Here is a 21,335-nt window from a genome sequence, read left to right as displayed (position 1 = left end):
TATTCTATATTCACTGTAGATTAAATTAGACAAGGCATGTCAAGGTTTAGACAAGTTGCTGGCCAAAATAAATGTGGATATGGCTTCATCATATGGCCAAAAAGAATTACTACACTATCATGGGAAGTTGTTTCTCATCTGTTGAAAATGTCAGGCCATGTAAATACATTTTACAAGAAAAAAAATCTACATATGAAGAAAACACTGCAAACAAATGAACATAAAAGAATCACAATAATAAGTCATTATAATATGATACAGTAAGCCATAACTGCACTGAGACCGAATAAACAGTTTATATAGATATGATGGCTTAAATGGTTCATTTCACGTTGATAAAGTCAGACAAAGCTTAACTTTACTGGCTAAAAAGCATGTCAAAAGTTGTTAAACCTATGACAATATTCACATTTCTAATGTCTCTCAATGTTATACAAGTCAGATACTTACTCATACTGGCAGCCAGAGAGGTAGAAAAGAGTGGATGGCTTTTGATTGTGAGAAAAGTGTCATGCTTTCTTTCCCTTGACAGACACAGATGACTCAAAGATGGATCCTGTTGGATTTCTTCCTCTTTATACTTTGAAGATCCTAACCAGATGCTTAGTTTACTTTGTTGTCATTTCATTCCTCCATGGAAGATGACCTTCCCTGCAAAGCCAGTGCTTTGCAGGGAATCAGAAGAGCCATACAGAACTTTATTATTTGCAAAAGCAAACTACTTTTGCAAATAAAGTAGTTTAAATAAAGTATTTTTATTTAATAGTACTTTGAAAAAGTACTTTTAAGTACTTAAAGAATTGGACCAGCAAATTTATTTTGGTGTTCTGGATCTGGTCTCTCCACCAGACATGAGAGCTTTAGTCACGGCCATTTTCAGGACTTGGAGTTCTTCCTACTTGTTTGCCAATGATCCCACACTGTTCATTATGACTGTTGGAAAACATGGCATCCTCTTCCATTTCTGAATCTGTAAGTAACTCAAAACAACCCCAGGGAGAATTGTTCATGATTTTGCCATAGGGAGTTTCATTTCTGGTGTTGGTGTATGAGGAATGCACAGAATAGTTTGATGTAAACAAATCTGAATTAGTTAAAACTTGTCGCAGCCTTTTGTTCCAAAAAAGCAAAAAAAAAACTCCAATAAAGGCTGTGGGTGGTAACGGGTGGTTTGGGATTTGTACGCACTTTGACTTGATTCATTTATTTTTAAAGTTGAAATAAAAGGTCTTGTAACTTAGTTGAAATGAAAAATACTCTCAATTTAATGTTCAAGTGTTCAAAAAATCATTCTCCAAAAACCTCCCGTCCACACCAGACATTCACCAACCAATCCACCAAACAATCCACCTGGCACCTGGCACCCAGCACCCGGTGTGTTCTTAATTGCTCAAATTGGTGGGCGGGTCTAACAATTAACAACGTAATCTAAATAATTCCAAATATAAAAATTAATTACAAATTTTGAATCTAAATTAACTTAAATATATTCCCACTACCCAAAGAACAAAACAAAATTGGTAGAAATTATAAACTACAAAACTTTTACATAAATGGCCACGACAAAACTCATTAGCACACACCAAACTCCTCATAAAATAAATCGGCTTTCTCAAAAGTCACAATTCTTAGTTAACATCACAAGAAGAACCGGTGCTGGAGGCAGCACTGATGCCAGTAATTTTGATAATGACTCTCCAATAGATAGTGTCAGCAATCCAAGTGTAGATGTCAAGATAACTGTCTCAGAATAGAATAGAATTCAACTTTATTGTCATTGCACTGTCACAAGTACAAGCAATAGTTTGCATCTATCCAGAAGTGCTCTACAAGATATAAATATTTATTTACAGACGTACAAGACTATGTATGTATGGACTATAAGGGGTTATAGCAAGAGATATAGATATTGTGTATAAATATAAATATGGGAGCTATATGCACAGATTATACAGATTATACAGAATATACAAGAATGTTAGGGAATGGATTATAGATAAATAATGGCAGATAAAATTTACAGGTTGTATGTGTGTGTGAAGAAAACAGTCCGTGATGTGTGTGTGTGTGTGAGGACAGTCCATGTGTTATTGTTGTATGAGAGGATAGGGGAGTACAGTCCTTATAGTTTATGTTTTATGTCAGGAGGCGTTCAAAAGCGTGACAGCTGTGAGAAAGAAGCTGTTCCGGTGCCTGGTGGTTCTGGTCCGCAGGCTTCTGTAACGCCTCCCAGAGGGCAGGAGGGAAAAGAGTGTGTGTGCTGGGTGAGTGGAGTCCTTTGTGATTTTCCCGGCCCTTTTCAAACACCGCTTCCTGTAGATGTCCTTGATGGCAGGGAGCGGTGCCCCAGCGATATACTGGGCAGTTTTCACCACCCTCTGCAGCGTCTGCCGGACGGAGACAGAGCAGTTCCCGTACCAAGCTGTAATACAGTTGGTGAGGATGCTCTCAATGGTGCAGCGGTAGACGTTCGTGAGGATCTCTGAGGACAGGTGGTTCTTCCTCAGGGTCCTCATGAAGAAGAGGCGCTGATGCGCCTTCTTAATGAGTTTGGAGCAGCTGGTCGTCCAGGTCAGGTCCTCGGAGATGTGGACTCCCAGGAACTTAAAGGTGTCCACACGCTCCATCACTGTCCCCTTAATGTGGATGGGTGGATGTGGGTCAGCGTTCCTCCTGAAGTCCACGATAAGCTCCTTGGTCTTCTCGGTGTTCAGCTGCAGGTTGTTTTTGTCGCACCACTCAGCCAGACGGTCTACCTCCTCCCTGTAAGCGGCCTCGTCATTATCTCCGATGAGGCCGATCACCGTGGTGTCGTCTGCGAACTTGATGATGGCGTTAGAGCCGTGGACAGGTCTGCAGTCGTAGGTGAAGAGGGAGTAGAGGAAGGGACTCATCACACAGCCTTGTGGCACTCCGGTGTTTATGATGATGGTGGATGAGAAGTGGTTGTCCAGCCGGACATGTTGAGGTCGACTGGTCAGGAAGTCGAGCAACCAGTTACACATGAGTGGACTGATGCCGAGGTCTGTGAGTTTGGTAATGAGTTGTGATGGGATGACAGTGTTGAATGCTGAACTAAAATCTAAGAACAGCAGTCTGGCGTAAGTGTTCTTACTGTCCAGGTGAGAAAGGACAGAGTGCAGCGCTATAGAGACTGCGTCCTCTGTGCTCCTGTTCTGCCTGTATGCAAATTAGTGGGGGTCTAGTGTGGGGGGGGAGACAGGATCTGAGGTGTGCTAGGACCAGCCGCTCCAAGCACTTGGTAATGATGGAGGTAAGGGCTACCGAGCGGTAGTCATTGAGTCTGGGTGGGTTGGGATTCTTGGGGATTGGGACGATGGAGGTAGATTTGAAGCAGGTCGGTACCACAGCGCGGGCCAGGGACAGGTTGAAGATGTCCATCAGCACTCCTGCCAGCTCCCCAGAGCACGTTCTGAGGATACGTCCAGGTATGCCATCAGGACCCGCAGCCTTGTGGGATTTAATCCTGCTCAGAGCCGCTCCTACGTCAGTGGGGAGGAACGTCAGTGGCTGTTGGCCTGGGGTGGTAGCTGCTTTGGTTGCAGTTGTGGTATTCCCTCTCTCAAAACGAGCATAGAAGTTGTTAAGTTCGTTGAGGAAGGAGACATCAGTAGAAGAGGGGGTGGTATTGGGGTTCTTGTAGTCTGTGAGAATCTGAAGGCTTTGCCACATACGTCGGGGGTTGGCGTTAGAAAAATGATCCTCCACCTTCCTTTTGTAGTGGTGTTTGGACTTCTTGATTCCCTTCTTCAGCTCAGCCCTGGCTGCACTGTAAGTCTGTGCATCCCCTGACCTGAAGGTGATGTTGCGGGCCTTCAGCAGGAGACGAACGTCTCGGTTCATCCAGGGTTTCTGGTTGGGGTACATGGTAATGCGTTTGCAGGTGGTGACACGTTCTATGGTGGTGGAAATATGGTTCAGTACAGATGAGGCGTACTGATCCAAGTCTGTATGGTGGAAAATAGTCCAATCTGTATTCCTGAACCGGTCCTGGAGCACAGCGTCTGAGCCCTCTGGCCACACCTCTACTGTCCTCACGGTAGGTTTCACACGTTGGATGAGTGGTAAGTACCGAGGTGTGAGGAACAGGGAGAGATGGTCTGATTGTCTGATGTTGGGGAGGGTTGTCACATTGTAAGCTCCAGCCAGATTGGAGTAGACATGGTCCAGGGTCTTGTCTCCTCTGGTGTGGCAGGAGACATCTTGGTGGAATCTGGGAAGAACTGTCTTCAAGTTGGAGTGATTGAAATTACCTGCAACAATAAAAGCAGCCTCGGGGTATTTGGTTTGGTGTTTGCTAATAGCTGCATAGAGTTCTTTCATGGCTAGCTTGGCATTAGCATCCGGGGGCGGGGGGAGGGGTGTACACGGCAGTGAGGATGATCGAGGTGAATTCCCTTGGGAGGTAATAAGGTCTGCATTTGACCATTAAAAACTCCACATTCTGTGAGCAGTGACTCTCGGTAGTAGCAGAGTCTGTGCACCAAGCTTTGTTAATATAAATGCACAAACCTTCGCCTCTGGTCTTGCCGGAGTCATCTGCTGTCCTGTCGGCTCGGTGTGTGTGATGTCCACTTAGCTGGATAGCATTGTCCGGGCAGCTGTTGTTTAGCCATGTTTCGGTGAAAAACATGACATTTGAGTCCATAATCCGTCTGTCACTCATGATGGATAGTCGTAACTCGTCCATTTTATTAGCCAGAGAACGGACATTGGTGAGGAAAATGATGGGTAAAGGGAGCCGGTGTGGTGTTAGCTTTAGCCTAGCTCGCACCCCTCCACGCTTACCCCGCCTTTGTTTACGTTCTCGTCGCGGCCTGCGTACCCTTCCACCCGGCCGGGAGAAGTGAGCAGCCACCGGTGTTCTGGAGCTCTCTGGGATGAGTCGGAGATCGGCTCCAAAGGTCCAGAAGTTCATGTCTGCTGTAGTGCAGCAACGCTGTGCAATTCCCAAAAAAAAGTCCAGTCATGAATAGATAAAAAACCACTAAAGAGCAGATTCTGGAGAGACGCTGAGCCTCGCGTTGTTCACGAGCCGCCATCTTGGTCAAATAGAATATAGCAGTGGCTTAGGCAACAATGGTGAAATGAGCTGATCTAACTGTACAAACTAACCAATTCTACACACTGCAGCTAAGATGGTGTTCCTCATTCAACAGAGGTAAAAAGAAAACTCAAGGAAGATTAATTGAGAAATGGTATGTAACATGCATTTAAATAGAGACAATTCAGAAAACAGATTAGTTTGAATTGGACCAAAGTTAATCCTTAAATACAAATGGTTTCTCTGTACTCCTGTAAGAGACTATCGACCTGTCCAGGCTATACTCTGCCTCTCGCGCGTTGACCGCTGGAGATAGGCACCAGCACCGCTTACAGCCCCACAAGGGATAAGTGTGTTGGTAGATTGGATGGATGGATGGATGGATGGATGGATCCATCCAGAGCTCTGGCCTGAGGGAACCAATGTGAGAAGGTTTTAAGAGCCACGCCAAACTATCATCGGCGCAAATGCTACCCTTTCTTCCATGGACATATGCGCGCCTATTGCTGGCGTGAGCACAAAGTCATAATAAATTATGGACATTAAAGTCATCTCCTACAACTGTCATGGCCTGCGCTTAGGGCAGAGTACAGATGATAAAGCTCGCCGTTTGGTTGTCGACCAGTTGTTGCTCATTGTGACATCTTGTGCTTGCAAGAAACTTTTTTAGCCAAACAGGATTTAAAAGGACTAAACTCTATCAATGACCGTTTCCTGGGTGCTGGAGAATCTACTACTGACCTCAGTTTGGGAATTAAAAGAGGAAGGATACTAGGAGGGGTGGATATATTATGGAAACAAGCCTGGACTCAGTGATAAATGTCATGAGATTAGGTGTGGATTGGTGTATTGCAGTACACGTGAAACAGCTTGACAAAGAGTTTATTATTTTAAATGTCTATGCTCCATATGAATATCATCATAATGAAGAAGAATACCTTAGTAAACTTGCTTATATTAGCTCTTTTATGCAAAATGAGAAGTCAAAATGTATCTATCTTATGGGTGACATGAATGCAGATATCTCGGATAAAAACTCGCTGTTTGCTAAACACCTGATTCATTTTTGTACATACTTTAATTTAATATTGTCAAGTAAAGAACTTTTGCCAGCTGCAAGTTACAAGTTTTAAGTGAAGCCTGGCATACTACATCTTGGTTGGACCACTGTATCACTACAGCAGATGCTCATGCTGCTTTGATATATATTAATATCTTATACAATGTGTCCACTGTTGATCACATCCCCTTCAAGGTATCAATTAGATTTGATCATAAACCTGCAACTGTAAATAAGAACAGTATTCAAAATCAGACACATATAGACTGGTCTTCTTTATCTAGTGAACAAGTAGCCCGTTACTATGCCCAAACTGATCAATTGTTATCTACCATTAACTTATCAAGAGAGGCAGTTACTTGTACAGACTGCAACTTCTCTAATATTGAACATAGAATCAATATAACTGCATTATATTCCGACATAATTGAAGCGCTACTGGGGGCTAGCCCACCTTTTAATAAAAGTAATGTAAAGATTAAAAATAGACGAGGTTGGAACAGATATGTGTCTAAATTCCACAGTGAAGCCCGTGAAGCTACTACTTCTTGGGCTCTAGCAGGTAAACCTAGGCAGGGCCCTATATTTGAGCATAAAAAGTTGTCTAATTCTAAATACAAATATGAATTATGCTTCATTAGACAGAATGAGCAAACCATGAGGGCTGATTCCTTGGCAAAAAATCTTTTAGGTAAGGATACAAAAACCTTTTGGAAAGAGGTTAAAACTATCAATAACAGTAAATCCTCTCTCCCTTTCACTGTCGATGGTGTTTCTGGGGTGAATATGATTGTGAATTTTTGGCAACACCACTACAGCAAGTTATTCACCTGTGTACTACTAACCTTGTCAACCCGTCCAGGTTGACAAGGTTAGTAGTGTAGAAACTATCAAAACACACGAGGTCTATCAAGCAATTAAAGAACTGTCTGTAAATAAATCTATAGGAATGGATCTTATTTCAGCTGAACATCTCAAATTTGCCAGTTCAAGGGTCGTCCCTCTTCTTGCCTTGTGTTTCACTGGTTTTATTATGCATGGTTTTATTCCTGAATCCTTGATGAATGTTCTTCTACTTCCTGTGATTAAAAACAAAGCTGGTAAAATTGGCAGCTCTGATAATTATAGACCTATAGCCCTAGCTAGTACACTGTCTAAAGTCTTTGAACTAATTCTTTTGCCAAAATTTGCAAAGATAGTTATGTCCACTGACAATCAATTTGGGTTCAAGCCCAAACATGGCACTGATATGTGTAGATATGGCCTAAAAGAATTACTGAAAAATTATAACAGCAAAAATTCTACAGTTTTTCTGTGCTTTTTAGATGCTACTAAGGCTTTTGATCGTGTAAATCATAGAAAACTATTTTTTAAATTGTGCCAAGCTGGTGTTCCTAAGTATATCGTAAGATGTCTGTACTACTGGTATGCTAATCAAACTATGCAGGTGAAATGGGACAACTGTGTGTCTGCATCCTTTCGTGTCCTCAATGGAGTCAGACAAGGAAGCATTTTATCTCCTATGTTGTTTAATTTTTATATGAATGACCTCTCTAAGCAGCTAAACCTGTGTAGAACTGGCTGCATGGTTGGTAATATTATTATTAATCATTTAATGTATGCTGATGACATAGTGGTTTTTAGTCCAAGTTCAGCTGGTCTTCAGGAGCTGCTTAATGTCTGTTCAGCATATGGTGAATTACTTGATGTAAAATTCAATCCATCAAAAAGTATCATCTTGATCTGTCGCACTAAGTAGGACAAAAATAGAGTATTTCCAAATTTCAAATTGTCTGGGATTTTATTGAATGTCTCAAGTGAAGTAAAATATCTTGGCCATGTGTTGACAGACCATCTGTCTCATGATGAGGACATTTACCGTCAGGTTCGGATGTTATGCGCTCAGGCAAATATCCTTGTCCTTAAGTTTGGATTCTGTTCTGATGAAGTGAAACTGAACTTGTTTAGGTCATATTGTACATCACTGTATACTGCACATTTGTGGTACAATTTTTAAAAAACCAGTCTTCAAAGATTGAAGGTGGCTTATAATGATGCACTGAGACTCTTGTTAAGTAAACCCAGATGGACCAGTGCTGTTTCTTATGAGGGGCCGTTTAGGACAAAATTTACGTTTTGTCTCTCACACACTACCAAAAAGTCTCGCATACTCCAAAAAAATAGCCACGCACACTCCAAAAAATTACGTTTTGTCTCTCACACACTACCAAAAACTCACGCATACTCAAAACAAATAGCCACGCACACTCAAAAATTACTCACGCACATTCAAAAAATACTCAAATTGCGTATACACACACTACTAAAATGTCACACACACATTCACAAACGTTAACTTTCTCGCTCACATACACTACTACCAGCTCGCGCACATACACTACTACCAGCTCGCGCACATACATACAAACGTTAACTTTCTCGCTCACATACACTGCTAACAGCTCGCACACACACAGACGTTTATCTCTCACATACACAAGACTAAAGTTGAACACACACACAGTACTAAGACTCGTTTTATGTATGTGTGAGAGCGAGACTTTTTATGAATGTGTGAGAGCGAGACTCTTTTTGAATGTGTGAGAGTTGTCACGGAAGAGGCGGGGCATAATTTTTGGATCAAACTGCGCATGCGTAGATCCTAAACTATAAGTTTCGATTGTTGACTCACTGTATGTTCTATTACTTAGTATATTTGTGCTTTTAAATATATATAGAACGTTTAACTTTCTTGTAGATTAAATGTCTAATTCGAAACGAGAGAGAATTGGTCAGGCAGCTGCCATTTTAAACAATTAGAGTTAGCCATGTTCGGTATAGCAAACTCTTTCTTCTTCGGCACTAGTTGGCGCCGGTTAATAATTCCTGTAATACTGGCACCCAGTGGACAGATTGTACTACAGCAATTTTGCTATTTTTAATCAATCAATCAGATTCATTTATTTCTATAGCACATTTAATCTACAAGAAAGTTAAACGTTCTATATATATTTAAAAGCACAAATATACTAAGTAATAGAACATACAGTGAGTCAACAATCGAAACTTATAGTTTAGGATCTACGCATGCGCAGTTTGATCCAAAAATTATGCCCCGCCTCTTCCGTGACAACTCTCACACATTCATAAAAAGTCTCGCTCTCACACATACATAAAACGAGTCTTAGTACTGTGTGTGTGTTCAACTTTAGTCTTGTGTATGTGAGAGATAAACGTCTGTGTGTGTGCGAGCTGTTAGCAGTGTATGTGAGCGAGCTGGTAGTAGTGTATGTGAGCGAGAAAGTTAACGTTTGTGTGTATGTGCGCGAGCTGGTAGTAGTGTATGTGAGCGAGCTGGTAGTAGTGTATGTGAGCGAGAAAGTTAACGTTTGTGAATGTGTGTGTGACATTTTAGTAGTGTGTGTATACGCAATTTGAGTATTTTTTGAATGTGCGTGAGTAATTTTTGAGTGTGCGTGGCTATTTTTTTTGAGTATGCGTGAGTTTTTGGTAGTGTGTGAGAGACAAAATGTAATTTTTTTGAGTATGCGTGAGTTTTTGGTAGTGTGTGAGAGACAAAACGTAATTTTTTTGAGTATGCGAGAGTTTTTGGTAGTGTGTGAGAGACAAAACGTAATTTTTTGGAGTGTGCGTGGCTACTTTTTTGGAGTATGCGAGACTTTTTGGTAGTGTGTGAGAGACAAAACGTAATTTTTTGGAGTGTGCGTGGCTATTTTTTTGGAGTATGCGAGACCTTTTGGTAGTGTGTGAGAGACAAAACGTAATTTTTTGGAGTGTGCGTGGCTATTTTTTTGGAGTATGCGAGACCTTTTGGTAGTGTGTGAGAGACAAAACGTAAATTTTGTCCTAAACGGCCCCTCATAGTTTCTATCTACTTGCATCAGCACTTTGATGGCTGTTTTAAGAAAGCTTATGTATAAATTTATTTGTCTTTTAAACAAGTCTAATAATAGAATTATACTACTGTTGATTAATATTAAATATAGTGCAGTAAAATACTCATCTGTACTCTGGAGACATTGGTATGATTGCCTTCTGAATGGCTAGGAGTCATTTTTTTATTGTACTTTTTATTCTTTTACTGTCTTTGTTTTCCTTTTTATGTAATCTGGACTCTGAGTCTGTAATAAAATCTATCTATCTAATACCTTGTCAGAACTGTTGCACATCACAAGTATCCAAAAATTAAACATAAAAGAGCAAAAATCCATCCAAAACCAGAGGGGATCATTATTTACACATGTAATGCTTCAACTCCAAAAAACTGTAAATAAAGAACAAATCAGAACTAACATAACAAAGAACTTCAACATGGTGCCACCATGAGCAGCGCAATTCACGAAGCCAGAATTCTGTAAGAACTTTATTGATCTCTTGCAATATTCTATGTAGGGCTATACAATATGTAGGAGCCGCACTTACACAATATATCAATAACATGAGTCACTACAGACACATTGTCTGATAGAATATTCAATATATTGTTGTGGAAAGTACTGTACCTCTGTTATAAGTGATAAGGAGCTCAGTAGGTAGTGTGTATATTTTGTGTGGGTGAGGAAGATGTGTGACAGCAGTCCTCCGGTCAGAAGGGGGCATTGCATGTTGTAACATGTATGTTTTGGATCGAATGAGAGACGGTGTGTGTGGCAGAGAGGAAGACGGCAATCGGAGCAGCAGTAGTTAGTAAAAGCCTGTGCGGCCTGTTATTGTTGAACATAGAAACTATTAAAACGTTATCTCTTCAGCACCTCAGTGTCACTGTGTTTTCATGTGCTTCGTCCCCATCATGGGCAAAAGAGGGAGTTAACCCTAAAGAACACACCCACTTCGGCCCTGGGGGAAATATCTTCCCTGTGTTTTCCAACTATGGTCAGAAGACAAAAGCAGGAACGGTTAACAACATAGAATATTCACTGAACTCCAATTCAGAACTGCAGCTTTCTGGGGGATGTAGGCAGAGGAGAGGTTTTAGCCACTCAGCCTCTCCTGGCTAGCAAAGCAAAGTGCTTTGGTTACCTAGCCATAACCTGTTGAGTAATTTGCACAGCAGTAGTTTACGGTTTGGCCACTGTGCCTCAAAACTGTGTGAAAATACAAAAGAATGGCATGAAGGAATATCAGTGAATATAACAGGAAATGTCACAAAACCAGTTTGGTAGTATTTCAGATTTTAAGACAAAAGACTAATCAATAATTAATCGATATCAACAAATATGAAATATTATATCATGATGCGTTAGCAACAATGATGGGGGTTTTCATTATCAGTAAGTGATAATCATCAAAATTATAATAATTAAAGGTTTGAAATATTTAACTCTATATATACTGAATCTGTTTAATGAGTTTAACTTTCTATGAGTAACTACAATTAACTTTTTCCACTATTCAAATTTTTCAAGATGCAACTGCATCAAATATCAGCATGATATTTGAACATATTGTGAATCCAAGCCTGAAGTTTTTGACATGAGAAAACAGTGCTAGATTGTATTAAATGGACAGGAGAGATCAAAATGATCCCATTAGTGCTGCTTTCTTAATCCATGACAGTGATTTTGATGAAGATGTACAATGCATTTTGACTTCAGCCCCAAGGTCAAATGCAAACTGCAGTGGATGGTGAGAGATACTTGTTTGCTTATTCCAAAAATAGGATTCTGTCTAGGACCTTAGTAATGTGTGATGGTCAACAGGTCTGAGGTCATTAGGGACTGAATGATTGTCTTTGGTGCTGGACAAGGCAGGATTATCCTGGGTCAGGATAGAATCCCAGAGTTGCTCCACAAAGCCCTTCATGACTGGGCTGACACCTCTGGACCTGCAGCATTGTCACAGTTCAGCTTTTTAAGCTGCCTCTTTAGTTGACTTCTAGAGACAGATAGACAGAATGGGGAGACAAAGTGATCACCAGAATGTTCTTGCTTTATTAAGAAGTAGCAGAATCCATGGATGAGCAGCTAGGTGACATATTTGAGGTGTGACAGAAAGCTGCTGGTCAAAGTCGTGTAGGAGGAGAGATAGATCCTGAGCTTTTTGCTGAACTAAACCTGTTGAGGAATGAGTTTAGCAGAAAGGCTCTACATATAAATGAAAAAGTAACATACGCATGGATGGCAAGGATTCCCAGCATAACATTGCCCAAAATATCACACAGCCTTCTTGCCATTGCAGATCCTTTGACATATGTTCCTTAAGGAAGCAATGTGGGCCCAATCAGCTATCCATGTGATACAAAAGAAAACATAATTCACTGAACAAGCCATTACCTTCCATTTATTGGTGGTTCATTTTTGACAGCAGTCAGATGTCACCATAAGCACCTTGACTGGTCTCTGCTTCTATGCAGCACCATATGCAACAAACTGCAGTGCACTGTCAAAATACATAGTGCACCAGAATTTTCTTCTCTAGTAAGTTGAGCTACAGTAGTTCATTTATTGGATCGGATCACACAACTTTCACCCTGCAACCAGCATAAATGCACCATGATTCTGTCACATGTTCACCTGTGTTCTTTTCCCTAGATTCATTTTGATCAGCTCTGTGCACTGCAATCCAGACACATCCCACAGAAACTGTCCTGTTTTCTTGCCATAACCATGTTGCCTTTGTCAAACTCACTCAAATGCTTATGCTACCCAGTTTTCTAACACGTCAGATTTAAGGACAAACTGTTCACTTGGTGCTTAATATGTCTCACCCATGAAGAGGTACCAACAGGAAGGGGTCATCAGTGTATCTCTGTGGACAGACTTTTACATTTGGGTTGCACCAAAAGTTGTCAGGAAAATAAAAATAAAAAAGACAAAAAGAAATCTGTTTACAGGTGAACGTTAATATGTGTCTCTTTACTTCCCCATGCAATCCCCCACTCTCCATTCATTGCTCCGCTATGCACCAACAAATACAATAAACAGAAGTCAGAAGTGTTGTTTTGCAATACAAAGAGTTAGATCTTTCCTCAGGAGGAAATCTACATATCACTTCAATATTTTTGTATATACTGTATCTTGAAATGTATTTAATTTAATTATTTGTTAATTATTATTAATAAAACAATAAATTATATTTTCCTTTTATTAATAAATCCATAAACAGAATTTAATTATATTATTTAAAGTAAAAATGCCAGTATTAGTATAACATAGATGCAAGGGGTATTTCTTTAATATATTGTTTTATCCGAGTTTCAATTTCAGTTTTTCAGCATCAGAAGCCAAAAAGACTAAAAAACTGTTTAGCTCAGATACAAAAGAAATTATCAGAAACATACATGGACCTATTATTTAGATTACCAGGCATATAGTCTTATAAATAAAACAGAATATTTTAAGAAATATACTACCTCAACGTTTACCTTCTAACGACAACACACCTCAGTAATCCCAACCACAAAAAGGGAAAAAAAGGAAAAACTTGCCACTATGTTATCAATCGAACCATGCTACTGCACATGAATGGAAAAACATGAGTGACAAAGAAAGAATCTAAACTACTTAATGAGTGCATAGTTGCAACTACTAAATTGTTTAATGAAAATATGTCAGTTTCGTTTGGGGGGTAAAGCCGCAGTATGCTTGAAATCTTTCAGACTGGCGACACCAGAAGTTTAACATATACCAGGGACCAAATTAATAGAGCGCACAGAAACAAATGTTAGGAAAATTAGCATTAAAAAATGTAAATAGATACTGGAGTTCTGTCCAGTCACTCACCCGGGCGTATTTGGAAGAGTAAGGGTCCTCGAACAGCGCCCACATTCTGGGCTGCCATACTTCCCACCAAGTCGCTTTGCGGCCGTCCTCCTGCATGCAAAGCCGCTTTAGGTCTCCATCCACTCCGCCGGTGAGCGCCGGGTCATCCTCAGGTACGTCTGGCTCCGGAGTCTCAAAGCTGTCCAAGGCTTCCTCTGCGTCGCGGTGCTGCCTGTAGTTCATCCAGCAGCACGCCTCCACGTCAGTCTCATCAATGCCCCAAAAGGCGAGCTCCTCTTCAAATAATGGTCCACAGACATCGTTCGGACAATGGAGCTTACCCGTGCGGTAGTAATTTAGGATGAAAGCGAAGGTAGCTGGATGGCGATCGAAAAAGAATTCGTCCGACTTAGGGTCGTAATCGAAGTTGCTGAAGGCATCGGGCTCGGTCAGCCAAGACAAACGCGTCCCGGGCAATGTCTTCAAAGTGCTCCGGTAGGTTTCGTGTCGGATCCCGCCGCAGTTTATCACAATCTTCTCGCTGTCTGAAGCCGAGCAAGTCATGGCTGCCCTGGGGCATGCTTCGGTCCTGCGCCCAACTGCTGTGGATGATGCTCTCCCTCATCCACCGTTGGTCCCTGCTCAGCACTCAGTCAGGACAGTGCCAGTGAAAAAAACAGGGCAGCAGAATTCACGAAAAGAGGAGGAGTTTGGTCATTGTGTTTCTGAGACAGAGAACACACACAGTACACACACACACGGGGAGAGAGAGAGAGAGAGGAAGAGAGAAATGACAGATTTCATGTTGTTTGATGATTAAGCCTAATGCAGCTTTTTGTTCAGTAGCATCGTGCTTTCTTTTGTTTTACTGCCTCCTTTTCAAGAAGTTGCCCAGAAATACCATGTACCTGAAGGTAGACCGCTCACCACCGGTAAGTCTTCTGATGATTACCTGATCACAAACTGATGATTACCTGATCACAAACTGATAATTATCTGATCACAAACTGATGATTACCTGATCACAAACTGATAATTATCTGATCACAAACTGATGATTACCTGATCACAAACTGATGATTATCTGATCACAAACTGCCATGCAGTAGATTTGTTCACCACTCGTGAATCCGCAATGGCAATGGATGTATGAAAGGATTCATCAGTTTCAATTATCATTCATTCAAATTAATTCCAAAAAATGTCTAAAACAATACAATACAATTCAGATTCAACTCAAGTGAAGTGAATTTTACAAACGTTAATGTAACCACACAAAAACATTTTTTCTTGAATGACTGGTTTTGAATTGTGTTTTTAACCAGTAGTTCAGTGGTTCAGTTGAAAGTTGACAGAAATCTTTCAAAAGTGCTACATCCCAGGTTCATTATACATTTTTTCTATTGGAATAATTCAGGAAATTCTGTCTGGATTAGAAAGTTGACATGTGCTATTATTTTGGAGAAATTACTAATTTGATGATGTAAATGTAAAGATTATTGGAGAAAACATTCACGTGTATTCATAAATTTAGATAAATTATGAAGTCCGGACATAATTTATGTAAAATTTGTTTATCTTACATTAAAGTAAGTTTTCATTACTAAAACACCTTGGTGTCCTTTCCACCCTCTACTCTGCATCACTTCCCACTATCTTTCAATCTACTAAAGCACTTTACTTAATTAGAACACAGCAAAAGGAGAACGGAACAGCTTTTTATGCCCACTAAACATTCTCTCTCTTTTTTTTCTTTCCAAGATTGTCCCTGTACCACTAACCAAAGAGGAGGGGGGAGACCAGCAGCAGAACGAGTATCTGCTGAGCACCACAGAAAATGCAGAAAATACTGCAGACCATCACTTCATTAGACTTTTCTAATTTTTTTCCACTCTACTTTCCTCAAATATTACATCCTTTTTGCCTATCAATGTCTTCAACATCGTCATCATCACATCCCTTACATACCAATCGCACATGCATTAACACATACACATGTACACACAAAAACGTATACCTTCCCCTCCCCACTTATCTCTGCCTCTTTCTCTGGTGCAGAGCTAATGTGCTGTGTCGGTCTATTGAGAAAAGCCTGCAGCACTGTGCAGCACACTACAGTATGAGCCTGTTCCAATATCACAGGAGCACACACTTACACTCTATTGGGCTATATAGCCTTTTCAGTTTGATACCCTCAACCACCACATTAACTAGTGTCCACTGTTGACCAGACTGTGATTCATATGTAAGGAGGAAATGACTTATTCTTGGTACTGCAATCAAACATGTTTTAAAGCAAGCTGAGAGGGGTAACGTCGAAGCCAAAAATAATCTTTGTCAGTGGTCGTTAATAAAACATGTCAGTGTGGGATTAGTTTTTGCTATCTGCCCGGTTTTTCCAACGTGGTGAGGAAGGTTGTTGCTGTTATTTCCCTGACTCTCCAAAGAACGTATTCACAGTCCCACAGTAGCTTGCCTGTGTAAGGGCAAGCCAGCTTCATAGGTGGACTGGCCATCTGGAGTAATTGGCAATGCCATGTTGGCCATCGCAATTCACGGCTCAGGGCTGTTATAACTTAAACCAAACAAATCTAAATATTTTTTGTCGACCTGATTTTCTTGTAGGATAGTTGGCTAATCCAATGAAATCTCTTCTCCTCTCTCCTTTTACCAAAGTTACCAGATTTTGCCATTTAAACTGAGGGTTAAAAGTGACATAATTAAATAATTAATGAAATGTCATTAAAAATTTAAGGAATTTATTGTGTATATATAATTAAGTTGTATAGTATTCCATTAAATTATTAAAGTTGAAAGTTAAAACACATGCTATGTATTAATAATTAAATGTGCATTTATTTGTTTCATGGTTCCTGTCCCTGCAGTTCCACCATGATTTATTTTATCTGTCAAACTCATCCATCAAAGTTGAGGGGCAGGGTTAATTGATGAAAATGTTTATTTATTTTGTATTACTTTTATTTTTAGTTAACCAAAATAAAGCCAATTCTTTGAGGACTTTGAGACGGTTATCCATCCCTTCATTACCATTCAGCTGAATTACTGTAATGGACTTAAAAGAAGAAAAGCAAAACTAGAGTTCTTAATAAGTTCATAAAGAAAGCTAGAGTCTGGAGGATGCCAGGGATGAAGGAAGACCCAAAGAGCATTGGCCAAAGAAGCTTGGCGCCTGAAGTACTGCGGCGCAGAAGAAGGGTCCTTAAGGTTTCCGTTGAGACCTGGGGATGTTGTAAAGGCTCTGGAGCTGGGGAAGACGGCCCATGTAGAGGAGCAGAGGACCACTTAGAGGCACTGAGGACACATGTAGAGCACTGAATCAGGCACTGGAGACAGATGAGGGTCGTCCTCGTCCCCCTCAGAGAATGGAGACTAAGGTCCTCAGCCAAGCTCAGGAGGCTGGAGATCACAGTGGAGCGAGCGGTGCAGCCTGGAACCCTGGAGCAATCTCAGCAGATGCTGCCGCTAGAGCTGGCAAAGGAGAGGCTGTGGAGACATTTCCTGTGGATGCATCAGACCAACCCTCTGGAGAAACTGTGGAGGCATCAGGCTGACTCGCAGGAGAAGATGTGGAGGTTTCCTTGCGGCGGTGGTGTCTGCGATGAGAGGACAACAGAATCGGGAAAGCAGAGGTAGGAGACATAGGTGGAGTCTGGGAAGGAGTATCAGATGAAAATGTGGGTGGTGATCGTAGTGGAAATGTCTGAAGATATAACTTTGTGAAAGCAACCTGACGATCCCTCTGCTTTCTCTTCTGCAGATCTGAGATGATTGATGATGGAAGGTGAGGAGCCCATTTGTGTAGCACAAAATTGCAGTGGGGTGGAATCTGACTTGGAGTGGAGGTACTCTTTAATAGTGTGTAAAAAGTTAATAAAAATCTCTTCCGAAAAGGGATCTGCTGGGTCCTGTGGGCTTGTTTCTTCTATAATGTTGAGTGGTTTATTGGTGGACCCAAATACAGATAGGCTGAGATATCAAGTAGATGATGCAGGTTTTAATGAAAAAAAGATGGTGAAACAACAAAACTTATAGCCATCCAGGTGAACACAATATCAGGAACCAGGAACACAAGGAGCACGACGAGGGGAATAGACGGGGTACACCGGGTGAACCAGCAAGGAGCGTGAGCAGGAGAAAGGTTTAGATACTGGTGAGCTAACAGGTTGCTGGTGTGAGGGGAGACAGAGAAACAGGAAGTGACACGGGGCAAGGGAAGGCATACTGGGGACTAGGAAATGAATCTGTCATAAAAGAATAACTGAACATAACGAACAGCAAAACTAGGATAACTAAGAGAGGACTAGACACAAGAAATAAACAATAAACTAAAATCATAGTTTTTTGGAATGGGGAACTTTTATAATGGTTTCATTCCAGGGGAAGCTGACCTTATAGACCCCCCGGTACAAAGAGCAGCGTTTCTCAATTTTGGTTCTCAGGCACCTTAATATTTTATTTAGATGTATTTCTGTTCCAGAACACCTGATTCAAATGGTTGCATAACATCTTCTATACTGCAGCAGCTTGTTATTCACTCATATATTTATGTCAGGTGTGTGGCGGGAAACACCTAAAACGTGAAGTGCAGTGGTCCCCGAGGTCTGGGATTAAGAAACATTGGGTTAGAAGCAAGAAAGGGGACTAACAGATCCAGTTGACTCCCAAGAGGGTACAGGCATTCAACAAGGCCCTGGCTAATGGTGTGATTTTGGCCCAAAATGGGGAACTCCTTTGCAACCAAAATCTTAGCATTAAAACACGATGTTGTTTCAGTTCAGTTAGTTTCTCCTGCTCCTCTACAGTCATGTCCTTTCCAAAAACTGATGATGATCTAAATGGGCCCCTAATCCAGTCAAGGCATTCAGTGAAGGATGAAGACAAATAAAATGACAACTTTTCTTTTAGAATCTTCAGATGTTTAACTATTATCTCACAGTGCAGCAGTGTTGGCATCTTGCTGTTTCTCTGTGAGTGGAAACATCTCAAGGTTAGTCCTTTGGACATGTCATGTTATTGTCAGAAATCCATTTTCAAACAGAATGCACTTATTTTATCTGTGCTTGACAGCAAGTTCTTATGTGTTCAGTTCATTCAGATGGTGAAATATATCTGCCATACCAACCTTTAACCCCACCCCTCATTAGCATTTGAATATTCAGACCTGTCATTTGTAAAAAAAAAAAAAAAACTCTTTAAATGTTCGTCACGTAGCTCATACTTGCGGTGCTTCACCTTGCCCCGCAACAACCACAGACCTCCATATGGAGCAAGAAGGCTTTATGCTCTTCTCCCATTTCATCACACAAGGATGCAAATGTGCACATTTTCACAGATTGGATCTTAACAAAGTTCACAATGTGTACAACATCAACTATCTAAATGCCACTCTGTATTTCAAAATCAAAATTTTTTGTTGCTGCTACTCCATAAGGTTAAAACTAACAGCCATAATAACACTGGTGTGATATAAGCTAATTACAAACAACACTAATGATAGTAAGTATGTTACATACATAGAGTAGCTTTGGAATGACATGTTGATATGGTGGGGACATATTAAGTTAAGTATTGTCATTTTAGATGGACAATACTTATTTCACGGAAGGTTGTTTAAGATGCGCTGAATGGCTGGTGTAAAGTCTCTATAGAAAACAACTGCAGACCCGACTGCAGATCACTGTGTATGGCAGGCCATTTGAACATAAATTCAGTTTTACTGCATTTACGTTCAAGACATCTGAAATTGGGTTATGAGTAGACATATTAGGAAATTAAGATATATGTGAATATATTTTTACTAGACAAAATACCTATTTGTGATATCTCTAAAAACATTCTGACTAGTTGAAATGACATCAGATTTACCACTGGGTTATATGGAGCCTTCAATTCAAGATATGTACAATGAATTACTCAATCTCAAAACTAATATTTCTGATATGTACAATAATTTTATAACTAGTAATAAAGCTGACAAACTTGGTATTAGCAACAATCTTACCACTCCTGGATTATGGACATGTTTTGTATATGAATGCTTGGACCAAATGGCTTCAATCCTTGAATACTGTCTATCATTGTGCTTTAAGGTTTGTAACAGGTAGCAGATGTTTTACACAACATCATTGTGAGTTGCATGGGCTCCTTTAAGCGTACGGAAATATCAGTTACTTGATGATATGAAAGTCATCAAGTGTAGATTTATAAAAATACTCGGCTTGGCTCCAGTTTATTTAAATCCTCTCCTACAACAAACTGTTACTGCCCATTCTTTATGCTCCAGCAACATTTCCCTTACATGTTCCATGTGTTCGAAGAAGAAAAAGGGAAGCAAACAATCAGTTCCAGTTTGAATTTAATATCTCAGCTCTTATTTCATTGTACTTTTTTTAAGCAGTTCTTAAAAACATGCAAAATATTCATATCAATTAGTGCCATTGCTTTTAAACTGTTTTGTAATTTTCTTTTAAATTTGTGCATATGTTTTAATTTATTTTACTTTTGGGTAACCAGGTTGTTGTGCATAGCAGGTGTCTCTCACTCTTAAAAGGAGATCTAGATGTCAGTGTGGTTTTACCTAGCTAAATAAATTTAACAGAAAATTCGATTTTTTTTATTTTTATTTTTTTCATTACGGCTTGTCAGGCAAAAGCGAATTTATGTTAAACTGGCCTGCCATACTCTGAGGCTTCATAGAATTGTATGGAGGAAAATGACTCCAGAGCAGGCAGCACCCTCTCCTGTACGGTTAGTTGAATTACCTTTAGGTCTCAGTTCTGCTCCATCTGTGAGACTGCTGGTGCAAAATAAGAGAATCGATGAATTCAACGAGAAACATGGCTTAATGATCCTCCAGTGCATAATCAAAATCAAAAAGTCATTTTTTATTTTTCAAAAGTTCTGTGTCATGGCAAAATGGTGACATGCAAGCATTTTTACAAAAATAATATAAGGAGTAATTAAAGTGGATGGAATAAAAAACTGTTTTACCTTTATATATTTATATGAGGATATATACATCATACATTTTATATATATATATATATATATATATATATATATATATATATATATATATATATATATATATATATGTATATATCCAGAGCTGCATATATATATATAAATGTATATATGTATATATATATATAAATGTATATATGCAGCTCTGGAAAAGCTCTGGAAAAAAGACGACTGCACTGAACTGCATTGAAAACCTCCTGGTTATTCCACCAAATATTGATTTCTGAACTCTTCCTGAGTTCAAAAATTAGTATTGTTGTTTCTAAATGAATATGAACTTGTTTTCATTGCATTATTTGAGGTCTGAAAACACTGCATCTTTTTGGGGGTTTTGACCATTTGTCATTTTCTGCAAATACATATAAAATTTTTGTTTGGAATTTCAGAGACATGTCAGTAGTTCACAGAATAAAAGAACAATGTTCATTTTACTCAAACATAGACC

At 40.0% G+C, this 21,335-nt stretch overlaps 1 protein-coding gene and 1 long non-coding RNA gene across 4 annotated transcripts in view; one reads left to right on the top strand and one right to left on the bottom strand.

Annotated features, from left to right (window-relative positions):
- LOC114147999 (potassium voltage-gated channel subfamily C member 1-like) overlaps positions 1 to 14,432 on the bottom strand; it is a 69,630-nt gene extending 55,198 nt beyond the window's left edge. For all 3 annotated transcript variants that reach the window (XR_003596177.1, XM_028022875.1, XM_028022874.1), the window contains exon 1: positions 13,868 to 14,432. Coding sequence is in view for 2 of the 3 variants with exons in the window: in XM_028022875.1 (XP_027878676.1) it covers positions 13,868 to 14,410 (543 nt within the window). In the remaining variant the exon portion in view is untranslated. The remainder of the gene's footprint in view (positions 1 to 13,867) is intronic.
- Positions 14,433 to 14,626: 194 nt separating this feature from the next.
- On the top strand, positions 14,627 to 20,848 carry LOC114148000 (uncharacterized). Its single transcript, XR_003596178.1, has 3 exons — positions 14,627 to 14,778; positions 15,608 to 17,541; positions 17,625 to 20,848. It is a non-coding gene; the product is annotated as an uncharacterized LOC114148000 (long non-coding RNA).
- Positions 20,849 to 21,335: the final 487 nt, after the last annotated feature.

The sequence above is a fragment of the Xiphophorus couchianus genome, chromosome 7 (assembly GCF_001444195.1).
Source record: "Xiphophorus couchianus chromosome 7, X_couchianus-1.0, whole genome shotgun sequence".
Lineage (NCBI taxonomy): Eukaryota > Metazoa > Chordata > Actinopteri > Cyprinodontiformes > Poeciliidae > Xiphophorus > Xiphophorus couchianus.
This window is presented reverse-complemented; position numbering and strand designations above follow the sequence as displayed.